The following is a 21,139-nucleotide window of genomic DNA, read 5'->3' on the forward strand; positions in this document are numbered from 1 at the left end:
CATGCTGTGACTCTGGTGCCTGGGACTTGCCTCAAACAAAAGTGGAAGAGACGTATTTACTCTAAGAACAAAATATAAAAAAGATTTCTTTCCCTTCAGCGTAGTACACATCCCTGGCCTTAAAATGTTCCTCTCTGTGGAAGTTTCTGTTGGTCCGTTTGAGAATAGTATATAGATAAAAGTCAGTCCAAGGACCCATTACGTTGCTTCTGCAGTATAAATGTGTATCTCTTCGGGAGTATGGGCGAGTTTTTCTGTAGTAGCAATACTTACTACTTCTTTGGTTAATGTTGCTTTTGTCTTGGTTTAGGAAGAAATACACTCAAGTAGATCATGGAGGGTGTTTTTGTTTTGTGCAGTAATTTTATTTTACATCTTTCTGAGAGGCAGTTAGTAAACAAAACAAGTGTCTTGGAATATTCTAGTGACATCTGTACTTCCAGATAAAGTTCTAAGAAGGAAAATTTCCTGATGGAACTTCTTTAATCTTCTTAAGTCTTGGTATTTTTCTTTGTTAGCCTCTCTTTCATTCCTGGGAAAAAAGAAATATGTGATAACCATAATAGAGGAAAAAATTATTTCCTACTAATAAGTCAACGTGATTGTGTGCTAATTCAACACTTGTGAGCCATTTTTGTCTGCCTTACTCCTTTGGGCAAATATCAGAGGACAAGAGAGCAAAAAGTTCTTAAAATCTTTCTCTTTTTGTTTGTTTTCAAGACATAGAAGTAATTGTGAAAATCTGTGAAATACTAGTAGCATATGAGCATTGTAAGCACATATACACACTACAAAGTGATGGTGTGAGCAACTGATGAGTAGTGCAAATTGACCTTTATCTGTCCTCTTGAGTGCCTGGTGGCATATCAAGCTATAGTTTTTATATATGAACAGGACTTAAATTAAGGTTAATATTTAAATAACAACATGAACTAAGATTGTGACAAAATCAAATCTATTATCAAATTTCAAAAAAGCCTTCAGGAGTGGCTCTTGGATCAAAAATTAATAGTTGCTCTGCTTGCAAATCTCATATATTGGCCTTTTGAAAGATAAAGGTATTCTTAATTCCTATAAATATAAAGGCAAACCTATGGAAATGAGGTTCTCCTCCTCCAAGCACGTAGGCTGTATTAAAGTCTATAAAGGAATATAATTATAAATTTTATTTGCTAATGTTGGGTAAAAATTACAAATTGAATTGCTGTTACAGTTTTCAGTTCCATTGAGCTTCTGTCTCCCTGAAGCAACGCTTCTGCTAGCCATTGCTGAGCTCAGTACTGCCTTACCTAGATTGCCCCAAGTACCTCAGCAAACTATTTTTAAGCTAGAGCAGGCATGTCTGGATTATGCTGTAGCCGCTGTTATGACTGCGTGTTTAATTTCTATGAGTTAACATAATGTTTCCTTTATGAAGGCAACTCTTGGAGACACAGCTCTTTTTCTTTGATTTCATTGTTTCCATTAGTCTAAAATAAGACTCTCAGACTAAAAAGGTATAGAAGTTCTTTTTTTGTGTGTGTGAAAAATATCTGTGCTGGTGTGAACATCTTACATGAAAAAAATGTAGTATTTTAATTGCACTTAACACTTTCAAAAAGTTCTAAGCAATAGTGTACATGAGATCTTAAAATAACTTTGAATAGGACCTCTTGATGTATGTATTTTGAGTAACGCTGGACTTTGTAAATGCAGATATGATATTGGCAGAATTTTTTATACATATGTAGATTTTGTCATGTGTAGATTGCATCATGTGTAGGTCAATATGAATGACCACCAAAATGATTGTTTAATGGTGACAGCAGTTCTGCTTTATAAGAGCACTTTTCAGGGAACCAATGGTATACAGAATTTCCATTAGTTTCACATGTGAAATTAAGCTTTCTCTTCCTTTCATAGTTGCTTTTATGTCCACTGCCTTCTACTTGAACCTTCATTTACCTCTTGGCAGCATGTGCTGAGAGGTCCCATTGGCATTAGTGGAAGATACCTACTGAAATAGTCATCTCTTTTACTGAGAATGAGAATTTTTCACATGAAGTCAGGCAATTCCGTTTTGTTTAATGTTGTCAGTTTAGAATGTAAGTCTCTTTCTTAATGCATTTTCTATAGGCAGTATTCCTGATTATAAGAAATAATTACTTAGTCAAGTACCTTTTAAAGTACAAGTAGAACTATTCTAGATAACCATCCAGTAAAACAGCATGTATGTCTATACTGATGTATAATCTCATCTCTTCTGTCAAAATTTTCACTAAGCACTGTGGAGCTCACCAAATTTTGCATAAGTTGTTTGGTTTGTTAATGAGTAAAATGTGGTTAGCTTTATTTTGATGTATATATGAATATGACTGTCCATATGACATAGATGTATCAGTGGGAATGCCGTCTTTAGAATAGGATTAGACTCTGTTTTGCATAGTAGATGCTGTATCTGTATTTAAGATAGGTTGCATACAATTCCAGTCTAATTTCAATTTCTATATTTCAATGCGCATATTTGTATGTATTAGTATTCTTTGATATGCATATCATTCTATTTGTCTATATATATATATTCTTTACCAAGTTAGTGTTCTAGATGAAAACCTATCATACAATTTGATAACAAGTAACTTATACATACATAAGAATATATATAAAATTTCCATTTGTATTTAATTATAAATTACTGTTGTTCCAATGGATTTTCTCTTTTAACTGTTTTATTTTATTTTTTGATTGTAATGAGGCTAACTGCTATACTTTACCATTTTCTATATGACTTTCTAGCCAAGAGTTTTATCATGCGGATATAACCAGGGAAAAAACAGGGAAAGTTACTGAAACCTACATGTAATTTAAATTTCCTTTCAGTGGATGTTGCCTCATATTGTCATGTACAATTGAAGCCTTGATTAGTAGATCATGTTTTACATACATGAATTTTGCTTACAGAGAAATTCCATGCTAGAAACAGTATACCACAGACTTGGAAGTTGATGTGAATGTGTTATGTTTTTTTCAAGTATGTGATCTGGAGTGACACCATAGGAGGCATGCTGTGCCAGGAACTCTTCGTAAAATTCAAAACTCACACAAAATAGATCTAGTTTTGAATTTTGTTGGGTGCGCTGGATGTGAACAGGGCTCATCTATGCTTGCAAATCTTTTAAAAAGATGTTAGTATTGCTACTGATGCAAATGTCTCTGTTAGAAGACTTGTGCTAAGTACTGTGCAAACACGGAGAACAGACATTTTTGATGTTGAAATAGTACAAAGTTAATGAAATCTCATGATTTTGCAACAAGACTAGCTGAAATTTAATTATTCGGCATTGGTGTTGGGAATGCTTTTGGTCGGGTTTTAGCATAAAACCTTGTGAAGTTAATTTCATAAAGCAGAAAGTCTGGTTTTGGAATAAGGTATATATTAGATTTTATAAACTTCTTGAGAGTATTTCCTCTCACTACCAATCATTCTTATACCATGTGTTCTAAACTAAACAATTGAGGTTATAGATGAATGTTGAAGTCTACAATCCAAACACCTGTTTTATCGTCCTCTAGTGCCAGTGAGTTATTTCCTCTGTTCAGCTCTAACTTGTCTATGGAAAAATTATCCAACTGTGAATTAATCAGGTTCCATTATCCACAGTAACTCTGACTGCAGCAAAGTACTTCACTAGATAAGATGCAGCATGTATATTTTTTTAAACTAGGCCTTGCTCTGTTGCTAGTGTTTAAAACTGCCCCTGCTCTTCACAGAAATGTTTTGAGGTTTCTATAGGTGAATGCACTAAATAAGTTCTTATAACCTGATTTACCTAACTTAACCTCTTTTTTATTTTATTTTATTTTTTGTATTTTCCATTGTTTTGCTTTATTGGGGTTATTTCTCTTTCTCTTACAGTACTATATATTTAGAATTCAATGTAGAATCCTTCACTAAAGTTTACATAGTGTGGCTTTCTTCATTGAAGTCACATCTCACATTTCGTTACTTACCTCATTGGGTTTATCTGCTTAATTACTTGCTGTTATCAGGCATTAAGGATTTAATCCTTCACAGCACTTAGGTATTGCATCACATATGTAAGATTAAAAAAAAAAAAAAAACAAAACAATGACCAGGATGGCTAATGCTAGAGGCTCAAATTCTGATTAACCTGGTGAGACCTGCAGCTGAATGGTGGTCCTCCCAGGCAGATTCATTTCCCCTCCCTGCTTCATTTCTGTTTTGAGCCTGTGAGAGTTTGGATTTTTGTGAAAGGAGCTCAGAACCAGAATTGTGCTTTGAAGTGCATGAAGATTGTAGGATCGAAGTCTGCAGATAGTGTTCTGCGTAGAATCAGAAACAAGAATTTTATTAGGATAGTGTGAGAGGTTTAGTTCACCTCTCAGATAAGAAACAAATTACTGTATTCTTTATGCAAGGAATCGTTGTCCTTATATTAGCGTAGGTTCAGGTTTTTCTCTAAGTCCATACCCAACATTTTTCTTGCACTTTTTGTTTACCTTGGGCTCTGCACAGAGTGTGTAGCAGAAAGGTTACACGGGCTTCCCAAAAGATTTCCATATTGTAGGGAGCTTGCTGCTAGGCCTCTGACAAAATTCAGGAAATGTGTTCAGCCATATTTATTAATTCAATAGAATGATATCAGTGATACTGGCTGAGCAAAGTGAGGTCTAACACTTAATACATTAACATTCTTCTGACTACAATGCCTTAATTTTAAATGAAGACATCCTATTTATTCCAAAACTTCAAGGAATGTTCTTGGTATTGTTTTGAGAATTCCTTCTGATTGTGATGACATATGAAAATTCTGAATTTTGTTAATTTTTATATGATATTAGTTCACATATCTTAGTCCTATTGAAGTGTTTCTAGGTGGTAAAGAGAGGAAAATCAAGAGCCTTGGCTTAGAACAAAAAGAAAGCCTTGTGATTTGAGGGGAGGGAAGAATGAAAGGCAAGCCAAATTACAGTTGAGGAGACAGAAGAATTTGCGATTGGTGAAATTAAGATTTTGGTAAGGTTTTTTGTTGTCAGAAAATGTAATTTTTCAAATACAAAATGTTTTCTTAAAATGAGCAAAATTGTACAGTCTTTTTGTTGAGAAGTAGATGGACCACTCCATTTTGTTTCAGTTTTCCAGACAAGCAGACAAATGCCTGAGAGAAGGCAGAAGGCATGAAGTTCCTTTTATTTTATTAAAATGTTGATTCCTTACTTTCAAGACCTTTTTGTACAGGATATTTCCAGATCTGAAGATCAACACACACTGCTTCACATGTCCCACACTGAGGAAATACTCCACCCGTGCAGGCTTGTAACATCTTGCAGTAAGACACTTAGAACCAATCTCCGCATTGTTCCATATACAGGGTTTAATTTTGCTAATGTCCTGTGAAAAGAGCTAGTGCCATTAGAAAAGGATTGTGAGGACCCTTAGAAATTAATCTAGCTTCTAATGGCTTCGTCAAAAAAACTCTGGAGCTTGTGTACCTTGTGATTCAGCATTCTGCTATTTCAGTACTAAATAAAATTATTTTCCATTTCTAACTCAAATGGCTTTATGTGGACTGGTTTACTGATAAGTCAGTTGCTTCAGTCAAAGGATGGAATTATGTAACTTCTTTTATATTTTCATATGTCACATTATTGTTTGTTATTGTAAATGATTTGTTTCTGATTTCTGAAGTGAAATGAGTAGTGTTGTTGAAAAATGCGAACTGCCTCTGGCTTCCTTATGGTAGATTTGTATGATGGTGATTATGAGGATATCCACAGTTTATTATTAATCTCCAGTAGTTTAAGCAAGGAATTCTAAGGCTGGCTAAGTTGGAAAATTAAAATATGCCTGCCTTGTACTTCTAAATGTAATCAGTTTGTATTTCCTGCATCCACTACTTCCCAACGATGGCTTATTAATAATACAGAGTTTAAAAGCCAGGGCATTATATAATTCCTTCCTGTTTCAACATTTTACAATATGGTAATAATAAACAGAGTATTGGTGGAAGTTTTACAGCAAGTTAACAACACAGTCATTCCTCAAGATGTACCTTTGCAGGAATTAAAAACAAGAAATGACAGCCTATCGGCCACATGCTTAAAATGTGTTCGTAATGCATATAATTAACAGACATGGCTCACTCTGTTTATGTCACTGTGCTTTGATTTTTTTTTTTTTTTTATTTTATTTATTTTTTTGAGTTAGGGCCATTAGCTTTGATAAAAACTTAGATGAGAAACATTGGCTGAACATGCCTTTTTTTTCCCCTAGGATTTTGTCTTAAATCTATTTTGGGGATTCTTACCTCTAGGAAGAGGTAATGGGATACCTCATACAGAGGTGCCTTTTGGAATGAAAAGCCATTAGTGACCAGTAAAGATTCTTTTCAAGGTTGTTAACCTCTGTACCCTTGACATGTATTTATATAGATGCCTAATTATTTCTGCAGTTTCAGTTGGAGTATGTTTCCTGAACAAAACAATTATTTAAGGTTGCTGTGCAGTTACACAGCTTTTACCTTTTATCCCACAGATACTTACATTTCAGTTTTGGGTGAAGTAAGTTCTGGGTAACTTCTGGGTCAGTTGCACTGTTTTAAAGTTTTCATATGCATATGTATTTGAATATTAATTAGGTAGTTATGCTTATTCATATTATAAATATTGCATTTTGTCAAGACACAGGGCCATGGTTCTGAAAGTCTATATATTGACTCACAATCTTGCCTACGACATTGTGGCAATACAGCTGCTTGACAACAGCTTCATTAGAATTGGAGTATCTGCTGCATTTACCTATTGATGGTGCAATGTGTAATTCTGTAATGCAAATGTGCCAGAAGGCTATGAAAAATCAGTGATTTTCTAGTATGGATTTCTAAATGTCAGTCTTTTCTTAGAGTGCATATGTTGTTATATATAATTGAAGATATATAACAATACCTTATTCCATTTTTTATTCATGGTGCTAGTATATTTTTTCCTCTCTTACTGGTCTTTGAATTTCTGTAAGAATAATATGTTCACACTGTAAAGTCTCACCAGACTTGCATCATTTTTCAAAATATTTGTATCTTATTTGAAACTTGTCTAGTAACTCCCGAGAAGAGTATGAGCTAACAGAGTGTAGTACAGTTATTATCTTTCCTGAGTCTCGGTATTCATCACTGAAGAACCTGGTCCTGAAAGAGGATCTTGAGCTTAGTATGAAATTTGAAGGCTAATTTTTCTAACAAATACTATATCCAGATTTGTACTGCAAATCTGTGGCTCATAGGAATTTGAGACAGCTCATCTATGTTTCTTTTCAGTATTATCAATCTAAGTGTAAGAGTTTAGGGGCTGGTTTTTATTATGCATGATGTGATGAAGTTCATCATATAAATTAGGGTGGTATCATTTGGCTTCTCCAAAAAGATGTATTTTGATGAAGGGAACTGTGAGAACAATGATAGTAGTTTCCTGTTGAAAACAGGAGATAAGTACTTAGTCAGTGCCCAAGCCAACAGCATAACAGAAAGGAAGGCACTTCAGTTCCTAGAGCTCAAATGATCATTTTAAGTACAAATTCCAAATCGTGAACCACTGGAGTCTGTCTAGCAAATGTCACACTGACATTTCATACTACCCATAATGAGATGGATCTGCAAGTTGACATCATTGTCTAAATCTACCTGTACTGTGTCTTACTAGAAGTGTCTTTTAGGGGGAACTCTTTCATGTGGAAAAAGAAATCAGTCCTGCTAATACTCTAGGTAGGCTGTTTGTCCTGTCACAGTCATATCAACGCTGGAGTATTCTAGTGAGTTTGCTGTGGTTGCGGCTTTGGATTGTCCTTCTAGGAGGTGTGACTCGTGTGGAATTGGAAAGCATTCGTCACCTTGCTAGGGATCCCTGAAAATGTAGGCTCAAGTGGCAGTATATTAAGACTTCTTGACTCACAGCTGCTAAAACTTAAACTTTTTTTTTTTTCCATGCAAATAATCATGGGTTCCCTGCATTCAGAGTTGCACAGTTCCCAAATTTCCCCCCAGATCTTTTTAAGATGTGTTACTGAGTTGAAGACAAGATGTTCCCCTCTTGGGTTTTCCTCTAGCAATAGTTAAGTAATCAGTAACAGATACTTCTTTCTTGTACTGTCTACTATTTTTTTGCAGTTTTTCTGTTTCTTTAAATTATGGCACCAAGATGCCTTCAATCCACATACTGGAGATTCTGCTTCTTTTCTTCTGTGAATAAAATTAGTTTGGCAGTTGTCTCTGTTTTTCAGCTGTAACTTGTTAACACACCTTAATTTTTTGTATTTAGGCTTTCTGTAAAATGCTTCATATGCTGTAAATGAAGATGAAGATGCATCATCTCAGAATCGAGTCACATGTTTAATGGCAAATGACTTGAGCTTACTGCATTTTTCTGTAATTCTGTGATGTCCTCTCCAAAGAAACAGCACATGATTATTTGTAAGCTTGCCATACTGAGGAGGAAATTTGATAAGGTTTTCAGAAACTGCATCGTAAGGCTAGTAATTGCTATGATCCAATAAGGGAGCTCTCTGTGGTGGCATCACTAGAGAGAGTAAGTGTGGTGTGACTGCTGCTGGCTTCTCAGATTGCGCTGTCTGATGAAAGATTAATGAGGGGATGATGTTTTATAACAAACATATAATATTGCCACTAGGTCACAAGTTTGATTTGAACCAATCAGTATAATTCATTCTCCTAAAGGTAGCTAATGATAGCATGCTTATGAGAAATAAAATGGTCTGCAATCTAAGACAGCCTGTAAGTTCTCATTGTGTGAGCTTTAAAGAAACAGTATTCACTTTAAAATGTCATCCAAACCTTGGAAAGAAAGAAGAATTTAAATTCAGAGGGAAAATATTAGGAAGACTTTTTTAAAAAAAAAAAAAGGCTCATGAAAACTCTACTATGTGAATCCTGAAATTAAAAACACACTAGAATTAAAATTCACTTCAGTATAGGGAAAAAAGAAATAAATCTTTTATTCTCAGAGTTAATAGTTTCTGAAAGAGTATACATTAGAAATCAGTTTCTGATTTGACCTCAGAGTTTAAGGATCAGATATGCATTAATGTCTATACTCTTATTCCTAGCAATGACTCAGTCATATTGACCCATCTGAGGAGAATTTGAAAGAAACTGGCAATCATTCTTCTCCTGCTCTTGTACAGCAGAGGGCCAGATAAGCTTCTGATGTAACTTAGATGAGTCTACGTTTTTTTTTTTTTTTCTAATTACTCTGATTATATGCATTCCAGAAAGTTAAGTATAGGATGCAGAGGAGGGTATGTAATTTGAGTATTTCCATCAGAGATGATCCTGTTAGAGACTAGACAATCTGAAAATTAGAGGGCAGAACAAGGAAGGACAAACACAGGATTTCTTCCTAACTTCTCACTAAAACCTTTGAGGTTGACTTTGCACCCAAACTTCTTTCTGGCAGTATTGTACAGCAGAGGTGTTAGTAGTGAGTTATTGTGGCTACTCATGGAATAAGATACTGTAAAATATGAATAACACAGCTCAAGTTTGAAGTTATTTATCATTAGGGCTCAGTTTTCTAAGCTGCAGAATGGGAACTCCATACTTTCCTATTAAAAATATGTTCAAATACTACAGTGAAGGATTCAGTTTTTCATAGCAGCATAGTACCATTGTACTGCTGTCTTCTCTGTATATACAGGACAGCGCTGACCTGACTGCAATTACGCTTTGTGTATAAAACAATATTTCAAATAATCATGATAGATTTTTTCATCAATGAAAATAATATTTGCCTAGTATTTAGCATACTGACCTGTGTGGTAATTTCTGCCTACATCAGTAACATCATAAAACTTTGAAAATGTTAACGTTATTATATTTAACAATATAATGTTCCTAATACTTAAAACAAATTAATAGTGTGAAATTTGTCACCAAAAATTTCAATAGTGAATTTTAAAATAACATTAACCAGGTCTAGAAAAGACTAAGTGAGCAAATATACATTAAAAGCCAGGAGAATTTTCCACTAACATCATTCGCCAGGAGCACAGGTATACCAAAACACTCTCTTGCAGTGAGTAAGCAGTCTATTTGGTGAGTAAGCCACTGAATAACAGTTCTGATAGCAATTAAAGTCCCATATTTTGCCACTTTTATACTGTTGTGATGAAAATACATTGTCATTAGATGGCATTGCTTAATGTTTAACTTTCTGTTTTTCATCATACAGTAGCAGAGAGAGCAAATTAATCACATCTGGTTGCAATCTGAGGTTGCAGCCAGATACTTGTTTCAATCACTGAAACAACATTATTTTTTAATACTCTTTCTTCCCCCTTTTTTTGATTGTATTTTGCTTCTAGACTGCACTATGCCCCACTGCAACTGTGTTTCTTGGGTTAACTTGGAATTCTCATGTTGATCTTTATTTCTGTTTCCTTTTTCTATTCTGGTGAGTGCTTTACATTTGTAATTTTTTAATTAAAAATCTTTCCCATAAAGCTTGGAATTTATTAGGATCCCTTCCTAGGAAAGCAGCATGGCCTAATAGGCAACACCCACCCTCAGGAGATGAGCATTGCCGTGTTCTTGTGTTCTTATCCTACTTAATTTGTTTGGTGGCCCTATATAGATCTCTCAACTACCTCCCAGGAGTGCTGTGAATAGTAGTGAGTGAAGATTGCACAGCATTTTGAAGAAGCAAAGTGCCATGTCATGCTTAACATTATGTCTGACTTTAAGAGTGCCATGTATTTATTGTAAGCCTTGAATATAAACAGTTTGTGAGGTTAGTGGAGGAGAATTGTGGGTTTTTTCAGTGATCTTGCCTGAAGAATGACAGTAAGATTTCTGATTCTGGTAATATGACTTCATAATTGCACAGACTTTATTTTCATGATGAAATCAAACTTACTCATTTCTGTTTCTCCTTGGTAGCTGACATTTCTGTTAAAATTTCCTGTAAAGCTTGGGAAAAAAGAAGTGTAGCTGTATTTGTGGGAACTCATGTTGAAATAAATTTCAGAACTGTTGCTATCTGTAGTCTTGGAACAGAAGATGGAAAAAAAACCTGTTCAAAAGACAAATATATTAAAACTGATGTCTAGAGAAACGAAACGTAGTGTATAATGCTAATTATTTTATGTTTTAATTAAGGAGAGGCTATTGTAGGCTCATTTATGATTTGATCAGATTTTTTTTTCTTTCATAATAGACCTTTTATCTACATCTTTAGCATTTATCTTATTTTTATTATTGTGTTGTCTGGCAGCTCAAGTAACAGACTTTTTTATGATTGCTCTATTTTGATTTAATTTTTCATAAATATGCATGAGAAGACCTTGTATGACCTTCATTCTGATCAGCACTTTCTATCCTGCCATTAATACTTTTCTATCTTTTCCAGAAATATTTCACCCAGAATACCCTGGTGTTGTATGTGCCACATCACAGTGATGGCTCATCGTCATCCTCTGATAGACTAATATAGCCTCTTCTTTCTCCTAATCTGTTATTTCCAAATTGTCATGGGCATTCTTATCCCTACATATTTGACTATGCACTTTATTTTATCTAATTTCATTCTGTTTCTGTTATTGCAGAGTTACCCGTCATCTTCTGGTGTGAAATCCAGTCTGAAGTAAGGAAAGCTATGGTAATACTACTGCTTTAAATTTTAATTTTTAAACTTAAATTGGTTTCCTTTATTCTTAGCTGCTCCTGAGCTATGTCTCTAAAACTGAATACTCGATGGAACACAATGTAGCTCCATCCAAGCTGGTGCTTTATAATGCTATCTTGAATCTAGTGGGATTCATTCGCTCAGGTAAAGAGCTGTGTGAACCATGTTGTTTCTGAACTTAAGCTTGGTTGAGAATCATTAAAATCATATTTGTATGCTCATGCTTTGGTATAGTGAACTTAAGCTAGCATGCACAAAACTATTTCAGGTATCCCTACACCTGTGTCCTGATTTATCTGCAAGCTAGGTAGCCTGCCCACAAATCTTAGTTATTGAGTGTGTGCTGACAATGTAACTAAGTAATTGACAGTCTGAGTGTATATATGTCTCTTTAGTTTTTATTTTCCAAGGCAACCTCCTGCTTATATTTTGTAAGTGGTTTTGTAGATACAAATTAAGTCTTTTGGTAAGTTTATCTGATGTCATTCTTAAATTAAGCAGATGTTTAAATGCCCCTATTTACCGTTCCAGTTATTTGCAAGTGTAGAATAAACAGTGAGGGCAAGAACCCCTTTGAAACTGGTGCTCAATTTTGCTTCAGTTGAAATTTCTGAAAAACTTCCCATTAGTGTTTGTAGGAATGAAATGGGCATGTTTGTAGAATAAAGGCATTATATAGACTGGTGGTGGTGCAATGTGTGTGAAAACAAGTGTTTTTATATTGCTAAATGTTCAGAAGTTTGCCTGAAATTACTTTCAATATTATTTCTTACTCTCTATACAATAAAATATGTAATTAGAGTATGTAATTAAAGAAGCATGTTATACAGCAAACTGAGTTTGAAAAATTGATATTTAAAGCATAGAAGTGACTGAAGTCCTGCTAGGCTCTATTGAATATTCACATGTATTATATTGTAAACATAATATGATTATATTGTATATTGTCATAATAATTGGTAATGTAATTGGGGTAAGGTAATTGGAGTCAGTCACTGAGTGCTTTGTTCATGTGGTAGTAGATGACAAGGGCTAGAATGTTTGTTGGCAGTAAGCTTATTTTTCTTTTTTCTTTAGTAAATTGGTTTCAAAGTAGTTTTGTGGGGGTTTTTTTAAGGCTGACTATCTTAGGATACAGATGGCTTTATCTCTTTGTAATGAAACTTAGGGCATTCTCCTTAAAAGTGCTGTTCACTTAGTGCTGTCACAGAGGCTGCATTGTTCATTTTTCTTAAAGTGTGATGCTAACACCAGCAATATGGAAGACTTGCTAGTGGTCAACAGCATAAGATTCATTTGAATCCAAGCTGAAAGGTAGCGTGAGTCAAGAGAGAACATAAAAAATGAACCTGGAAGCTAGCAAAAAAATTGAGGTTACTGGGAAGGAACAGCTTAGTGTCCCTAAAATGGATTTGCTCATCCCAACTCACGCAAGCTATGTCACTGGGTTTGAGAAAGCTGTCATGTGGCAGAAGCTATTCATGATGAGGAAGCATGGCACAGCTCTCCATTTATTTGCAAAGGTCCTTAAAGGGCAGACAAGATAAATAGTAGTGCGAAAGGGACCTTTTTTGTGCTGAAACTTCAAGATATTTCTTACTGAGATCATTGCTGGAGTTTTACAGGACAAGACCTTCTTAAAGTGGTTTCTTTTAAGATTCAAGTCGTATTTAGGGGGCAGGTTTAGCTCAGTTGGTTAGAACGTGGTGCTGCTAATGCCAGGGTCACAGGTTCAATCTGCGTACGGGCTATGCTGAGGGTTGGACTAGATGATCTCCAGAGGTCCCTTCCAACCTTATCATTCTGTGATATGACAGGGCTGTGCAGCCTCCTGAAGGAGAATTTGTGATGGCTTGAGGCATTCACAATAAGCATGTGTTTCAGCTGAGGCAGAATGAATTATATCTAATACAAGTTTAACATAGCTGTAATAAAGACTGCCTGCACTGTTTTTTCATCTTCCATCAGATTCAGACTAAGACTCAACTAGTTAGCTCCAGGTTCCTGTCAAATCAGCACCAACACACACACTATTCATCACCATTCTTCTACCTTTACGTACATCCTGTACTCTTTGCCAGTTTGAGTCCTGATCCAGCTCTCACTGACTTCAGTTGTATGATATGGCAATATGCATCTTCACTCCTCAGGCTTCCATGCCTTTTCTCACAGTACTTTACATGTGTATTCTGGTTGTCCATGTGTCAATCATTTTTCATGGCATCCTTCATTTCATGTCTGTCCCCCCTCCATCTCAAAGTCTACCTCTTTCTGTCATTTTTCTCAGCAGTTCTTGATTTGTTTCTAAGTCTCCTTTGAATTACTGATTGCAGAATATGCCACCTGCATATATATCTAGTTCTGCCAGTGGAACAGGAATTGCAATATTACAAGTTCTACAAGATCTGGCTCCTATAAGGCAGACATAACACTAGTCTGTTTTGCACTGAAGTATATACTTCAACTTTCTTTCAGAATACCTGTGCGGTACCTGAGCAAGTAGTGATATTACTGGGGTGGTATTCATCTGTCATGAGATGTTTCTACTGTGTAGTAACACAGTATATCAGCAAGTGGAGAACAGCATATTTAGTTGGATCTTCAGAGGAACATTGAAATTGGTATAATAGTAATGGCCCCAAGTGATATTTAACCTGGTCTCTGTACCTCTTTTTTGTCTTGAGAATGCCAGTATAGCTCAGTGTTTCTCAAACAATATTGGGGGATTTTGCCTGGTGCTGAGTCATAGGGAAGAGGCATATCTGTTTGAATTACTGATACAAATTGGAGAAATATCTTAGAAGTTCTTTAGGTGTTTCCTAGCCAGGGGCTATCCTTGGGTAACTATGTTTAGCTTTTGAACATCTTCTGAAGTCACAGTTCAGGGTGGTTTAGTGATTTAGTACTGTATTGAAAAACGAATAGTTGTTAAATACAATATCTTGATAATTTCCATTCAGAAAGCATAGTGAATGTTGAAATGGTTTTTTTTTAGTGTTGTAGGGTTTGTATTTACCTGGAAGGGTATCATCTGGCATATGATGAAACTGCTGCTGTTTTCCCTACTAAGACATAGTGAGATATGCCTCTGTACACTGTTCTTTGTGCATAGCGGGTTCGCAGCCCAGGTATTATGAGTATTGCAAACTGCAGATGTTCCGGTGGTTTTAATCCTCAATATTCTGATTGTTAATTATGTGGCTAATCAGCATTTAAAATCAAAGTTTGCATATAAAGACTCTATTCATCCAATGGGGACAGGCTAACAAGTTCCCATTCTGCACAAGTGCCGTGCGCAGTAAGGCATGCATTAACTGCATGGTGCTCAAACCAGAACGATAACAGAGGAATTTGCATGGCATACAAAGTAGCTGAAATATTTTTTTCAAAACTAGTGTGATTTTTTTTTCACTGTACTTTATACCCTGTGAGGGAAAATCTATTCATGCAACAGTGCTTAATGCTGTAATTGGGACTGATCTAGCTTGAACTTTGACTGTATAAAAAAAAATCCTAGTGTGTCCACTCTTGTGGCTTGTCCACTCTGCTGCTTTAGCAGTCAGGCTTTTTAGACCATGAAAAATTTTGCAGGCAGAGCTGGGCCTAGCCACACCTCTTTCTTGCATTTTCTGTAAAAGGCACTTTCCAGTGATTTCTGCAGGGAATGGCAGAATGAGGTAAAAAAGGTCCTGTGACAGCGCTGTTAACCAGAAGTGGGGCCTGTTTGTACCCTCAGCACTGGCAAATTCAAGAAAGGGTAGGCTTAATACTATTGATATTTTAAGGTAATATACTTGAAGATACATAACCACCAAGGCTTAGGAAAATACACTCTTCAAATGTTTACAGCTTTTTTTGTACCTTGTACCAAAAAAGGAAGGGAGCACATAGACACAGATTTTCCTTGATGACTCATCTTATTCCTTACAAGCCTCCCTTTGACAAAATTATTTGGAAAGAGACCTTAAATTATTTTCTTCAAAGTGACATAGTGTTTTAGAAAACTGGAAGATCAGGAGTGAGCATCTCAAGCTTCCTGTGCATTGATAAATATATCTTGCTTTAGTAGCTGTTCAAAGAGGAGATACAGAGTTTGTAAACGTGAGTGCTGCACCACTTTGGAGTCATGCTAAACTCTTTGCATTAGAGAATAGTACCGTGCCCTTTCAACAAGTATTGTGCAAAGTGTTGGCTGTCATCCTTTAAACAGTGCTGTATTTGCATTTCTCTTGATCATCTGTCCAAGAGCAAAGGTCAGTAGGTTGAGACAGTATTGTTTAAGTGCAATTGATCTAAAAATATATCAAAGGGAAACGACAGTATATGAACAAATTATGGAGAGGCTTTATATGGGCTTGTTGATGTCTATATATACACAAAACAAGGAAGAAGCAGCTTATGACATGGTTATTTCTGGAAAAGGGGAAGATGTGACTGTCATTGTTACACTATGCACAGAGTCAAGCTGCTGCCACTGCAGAAATTGTGAGCAGAGTTAAGAACTTGAAAATCAGAAAAATAAAACAATTTCCATGTGAAGTCTTTGGTCCAAATCCTGCCTCCATGCAAATCAATGGCAAATCAGCTATTAATGTTGGTTGGATCTGGCTTAAGAATTTTGCTCCTCTCTCCCTCTTTTTTTTTTTTTTTTTAAGTTCTTTTTCTTTCCAGAGAATACCCATTCTGATCATGAGCCTGAGGATCTGACAATCTTTAATGATTTCTGGCAGATTACAACATAGAATATTCCAAAACCAGTAGCGTGGTGTTAGCTCATTTCCCCCAAAGAAAGGAGAGTAAAATACATTTACTCTATCCACAGAACAAATAGCTAGAAGGGAATAGTAAGTCAGTTAATTTGCTCTCTGTATCATAGGTCGTTTTTACTCAGTTACCCGAGTAACAGAATAAAACCCAATATTTTGTGTTCAGCAGCAGTAAAAATTACCAAAATACTTGTTCAACTACAGCACTAGAAGTATCCAAACATGAAAAACCTCAAAAAACAAAGCTACCATCAAAAATTCCCATAGTAGTTTTAGTTATGAGTAACTTAGTTTTTAATGTGCTGTTTCCTACCTGAACTTTGTTTTTAGACTAAAGAACCCTGCAAGAGCTAGTATTTTATGTAAAGTATTAAGTCAAGCTAGTTAATGATGTTAGCAAGTGAACTTTAAATCTTTCCTTTAAACATCACACTGTAAGGCATTTTCTCCTTAGATCATTTTATCTGCTTTTTATATTCTGTCTGCTTTCAAAATATTCTGTCTATAACATGCGACTTGATGTGCTGTTTCACTATAGATTTTACCAGTGTGCATGCAGTTGTATAAGGGTATTTGGCTACAATGTATTGGTATTTGTACATACAAGGCTCATATTTGGTCTTTTTGCTACAACGTCAGCTGTTTGTCCACTGTGATCCTCAATATCTTTTAGACTGTGTTTTATAGGGAAGAGATTTGGCTGCTGTTGTAGTGCATAGTCCTAATCCCTTTACATTTGAATGTATTAAGACATGTTTAATTTGAATGGGCTCAGCTTATCAAGCGATCCAAATTGCTCTGTATGACTGTCTTGAGCTTTTATCCTAGCATACCATTTTCCTAATCTTTGTGCTGTGCACAAATCATATTGTTATGGATGTTTATGTTTATTTCCAAATCATAGAAAAAAATACTAAGCCCTAAAACATGATTCGGTGATGATTCTCCGTTAATTATTACTTTGTTAGATGTCAGCTCTTAATCTATTTAATATGTTTTATCAGTGCTGTATTATGCTAATTTTCATAATTGGAATGTCATAGAGTATTAAGTCAAATGCTCTCTACAAATATATTACACCATTACTGTTATCAGCCAAACTTCTGTCTCATCAAGTAGTTCAGTAAGTCTATTTTATAAGATCTATTTGGCATAAAAATATGTTGACTGATACTGATTATATTCTTGTACTTTAATTCTTTATTAATTTAATTTTATTACAGCTTTACCATTTTATTACCTGGAAGTAACGTCAGCCTAAGTACCCATTAGCTCTCTGAGTCATCGTGTTATTGTTGGCACAACATCAGCACTTTTCCAGTCAAATGGAATTTCCCTGGAATGCCTTAATTTATTAAAAATAAACATTACTAGTTCTAAGGCCTTCTTAGTTTTAGCTCTTAGGTGTAAGGTAGATGGATTAGCTCATATGAAGATGTTTATTTCTAGTACCTGTTGTATTACATCCTGCTTGGTTACCAAGGGACTGGAAAATACTTCATCATCATCATGTGACATAACATCTTTCCAAATATGGAGTAGAAATATTTCTAAAGATTTCTACCTCTCTTGCATCACTATTAAAAATTTTATCATTTCCATCTGGCAAAATAAGTGTATTATTGGAGTATTACTGTAGTCTTGGTACATTTCTTCTAAATTTTTCAAGTTATATTGGTGCTGTCAGCTATGGACTTTCCCCTAGTTTGCTTTATCAACTTTTGTCCTTTGTAACTCCTAATTCATGTGGATTATTATTGTTTCTCTTCACTTATTATATAATACTTTTTATTATAACTGCTGCTCACACTTGAGCAGTGAAGCAGAGGACATGCTTTTTAGCTGAAATTACCTTCTTCCTTGATTGCAGAATTACAGTTTTTTGACTGCCCTAAGAATTCGTCTTAAAGAAACTTCTCACTTAGGATTTTCCCACAGTCAATTTAAATCCTCATTTTAATTACTATTTTAGGTTACTAAAGTTGCAAATAACTGATAACTGTTAACACAGGTACCATACTCATGGCTTTATGTGTGAGTGCTCCCTCATCTGTCCTACTCAGTCTGTCCTTTCAGTGTTTTTTTTTTTATTATTATTTAAATAAAGTGAATCATTGTACTATGTTCGCTAATATCAATTGCATCAAATTCAATTTCTTCGGGGAAAGTTTGAATGTGTACTGTCTGTGCCTTCTTACCAACTTTCCCAAGTGTTACTACTATACTATTCTTTTGCTTTCTCCCACTTATATCCAGATCAGACAGTGAGGTCCTTGAACCTCTAAGGTGCAGGATGTCTTGTTCATATACTAACCTTCTCCAGTACAGACCAATGTTCACCCTGCCTTCAGTATCGTGCTGTGCCAGCAGTTCACATCTTACCTCCAGCGTTTGCTGTTTGTGTGTGAGCAACACAGTATATCACGGAACAGGACACAGAGGGTAGCACTTGTACCATCCCCTTTCCTGAAGTTCTTCCAAGAGGTCCGATTACTGTGGTGAGTGGGTTTCATAAGAGCCCTGTTAGTGAAATCTACCCAAGCCATCCACTTGTTTATATCTGGTATCCATTAGACCGTATGTACTCTGAGGATAATGTAATTTATTCCCGAAGAGGTGCTGCAAAAAGGAGATTTCAAATATACTTTATCACAGTATATGTCCTCTTTGCAAACTTTTCACTAACATTTCTTTCATCCCAGTGACCCAGCAGAAACCAAAAGTAATGTTTCTGTTGGTTTTATGCAGCAGGTCCTCTCTTATTTTTGTGCATTCTGCCTCCATGGCTCCAACCTCTCTGTGACTGTAGGATTTACCTTCTTTTTATCTTAAACTCTGCTGAGTTTTTTTTTCTTGTTTTAGAGTAGGAAATAATAAATTCTGTGGGATGATAGGAGGGATGTTGAAGGAACTATAGCATCTGGATGATTCGTTAGTAAAGATTGCTCTTGAGGAGCAGAGCACTGCATATTTTGCAGTGTGCATTCAGAAACAATGGCCAGTTGCACACGGTAAAGAAAAGTATAGCTTGAATATACACCTCCTTGCTTCAGTATTTTAAATAAAATGGCTTCCAAGGGTAGGGCCATTAGTGCAATTCTCCCATCTGACTTCCTGTTTCTGTCCTGAAAGAAAATTATTGTCATGTTTTCTGTCTACAGTGACAGAAAACTCCTTTCTGCATCAGGTAGTCCCAGCAAAAATAGTGTTTTCTCAATACTTACATGTTATAATAAAAAAAAAATGTTTTTTTTTTCCTACTTTGGTAATGGTCCTGCTTAGATCTTCCAGTTAGGAGAGACTAAAGAGGAAAATGAAAGGAAAATTTAATTTCTTTCTGTGGAGTTTCCTATCTAGAGAACAGAAATACTGATACATGATGAGTAGTGAGGAAAAGACTGCAGACAAAATTCATCTGCACCTACTCCTTCATGGACTTGTCATCTGTCTTCCACTTAAGGAAGGAGAGGAACATTAAGCGAAAGAAGCTAGAACATATAAAGGATTTAAAACTCAGGCTTTTGTTTTCTTAGTTATTTTTTAATAATAACTAATAACTCTTAAAATGGCCATCACAGTATACAGATTTCATGTGACATTTTCCAGTGATGTAAAGTCAAAACCCTGTGGTACCAGAGTGTCACGCATTTTACACTGTGGTCTTGAAGTGATTTGTCCAGATCATTTTGCTTAAGAAATGTTTAGATCTCATCAGTATGTAAGAACATATATTTTCCTCCTGATTAAAGAGCAGAGATGTACTTACTGTAAAAGCACATACAAACCTACAGCAGTGTTACACTTGACATGGTAAATGCAGAAAGAGTCACAGTGACAGTGCAGGAAGAATCCGTGACAGAGCTACAGTCTTTCTGAATCCAAACTTGTTTCAATCTTTTGAGAGAGAAAATGCAATTGTCACATGGTTGCTGGTTACATAGTGACTGAATTGTTTCTAGCTACGTGTGCTTTGGGAGCTAGACTCTGCAGCTGGGAAATCCCCAGCGTGTGACTGGTACAGATGTGTTTGACAGTGGGGTGAAGATTTACTGCAGACCTGAGTATTTCACCGTGTTACATCTGTACCTGTGGGTTTCGGCCTGTTGCAGCATCCAGGTAGCTGCCAAACGTTCCTGGTGTTTCAGAATTTGCGTCAGCATTTGGACATCCTCAGGGATGCTTGTATTTGCTACTCTGCTCCTGATAAAGCAATGGGGAAATAGACTCCCAATTGCAGTGGAGAATATTTCACTTTAAGTATGAACAGAGTATTTTTAGGCCATCTGCATTTGTGCCACACTGCTAAAGGACAAATCTGAATGGTTAGGAAAATAGAAAGCTGTGATTCTGCTTTTTTTTTTTTTTTTTTTTTTTTCCCAAAGCTATTTCATGCTTATCCATCCCAATCCTGTTTTTTTGCTCCTCTATCTGTGGCATCTTGTCAGCAATTAAGATGGGGACTTATTATTGCCATGGCTATAATTATTACCACACTATGCTAGTTCTTAGTTGCTATATGGCATATATGCTTGTGTGTATCGTGGTTGAGGAAGTAGTCAGATGAAAGGTAACACCTGCTTGCTGAAAGTGGATGAATCATGTGCTAATTCACTCTAAACAGGCACTATGAGCTCAACATATTTTTATTATACATTCCTGTATTAGTTTCCCATCTGTTCTAC

At 35.7% G+C, this 21,139-nt stretch overlaps 1 protein-coding gene across 4 annotated transcripts in view; it reads left to right on the plus strand.

The window, feature by feature from the left end:
- Positions 1 to 21,139, plus strand: part of PACC1 (proton activated chloride channel 1) — a 91,631-nt gene that overhangs the window by 14,396 nt on the left and 56,096 nt on the right. For 3 of the 4 annotated variants that reach the window (XR_009957862.1, XM_062571846.1, XM_062571847.1), the window contains one exon: positions 11,612 to 11,664. Coding sequence is in view for 2 of the 4 variants with exons in the window: in XM_062571846.1 (XP_062427830.1) it covers positions 11,662 to 11,664 (3 nt within the window). In the remaining 2 variants the exon portion in view is untranslated. The remainder of the gene's footprint in view (positions 1 to 11,611; positions 11,665 to 21,139) is intronic. The other variant, XM_062571849.1, reaches the window with a different exon arrangement.

The sequence above is a fragment of the Rhea pennata genome, chromosome 3 (genome assembly GCF_028389875.1).
Source record: "Rhea pennata isolate bPtePen1 chromosome 3, bPtePen1.pri, whole genome shotgun sequence".
Lineage (NCBI taxonomy): Eukaryota > Metazoa > Chordata > Aves > Rheiformes > Rheidae > Rhea > Rhea pennata.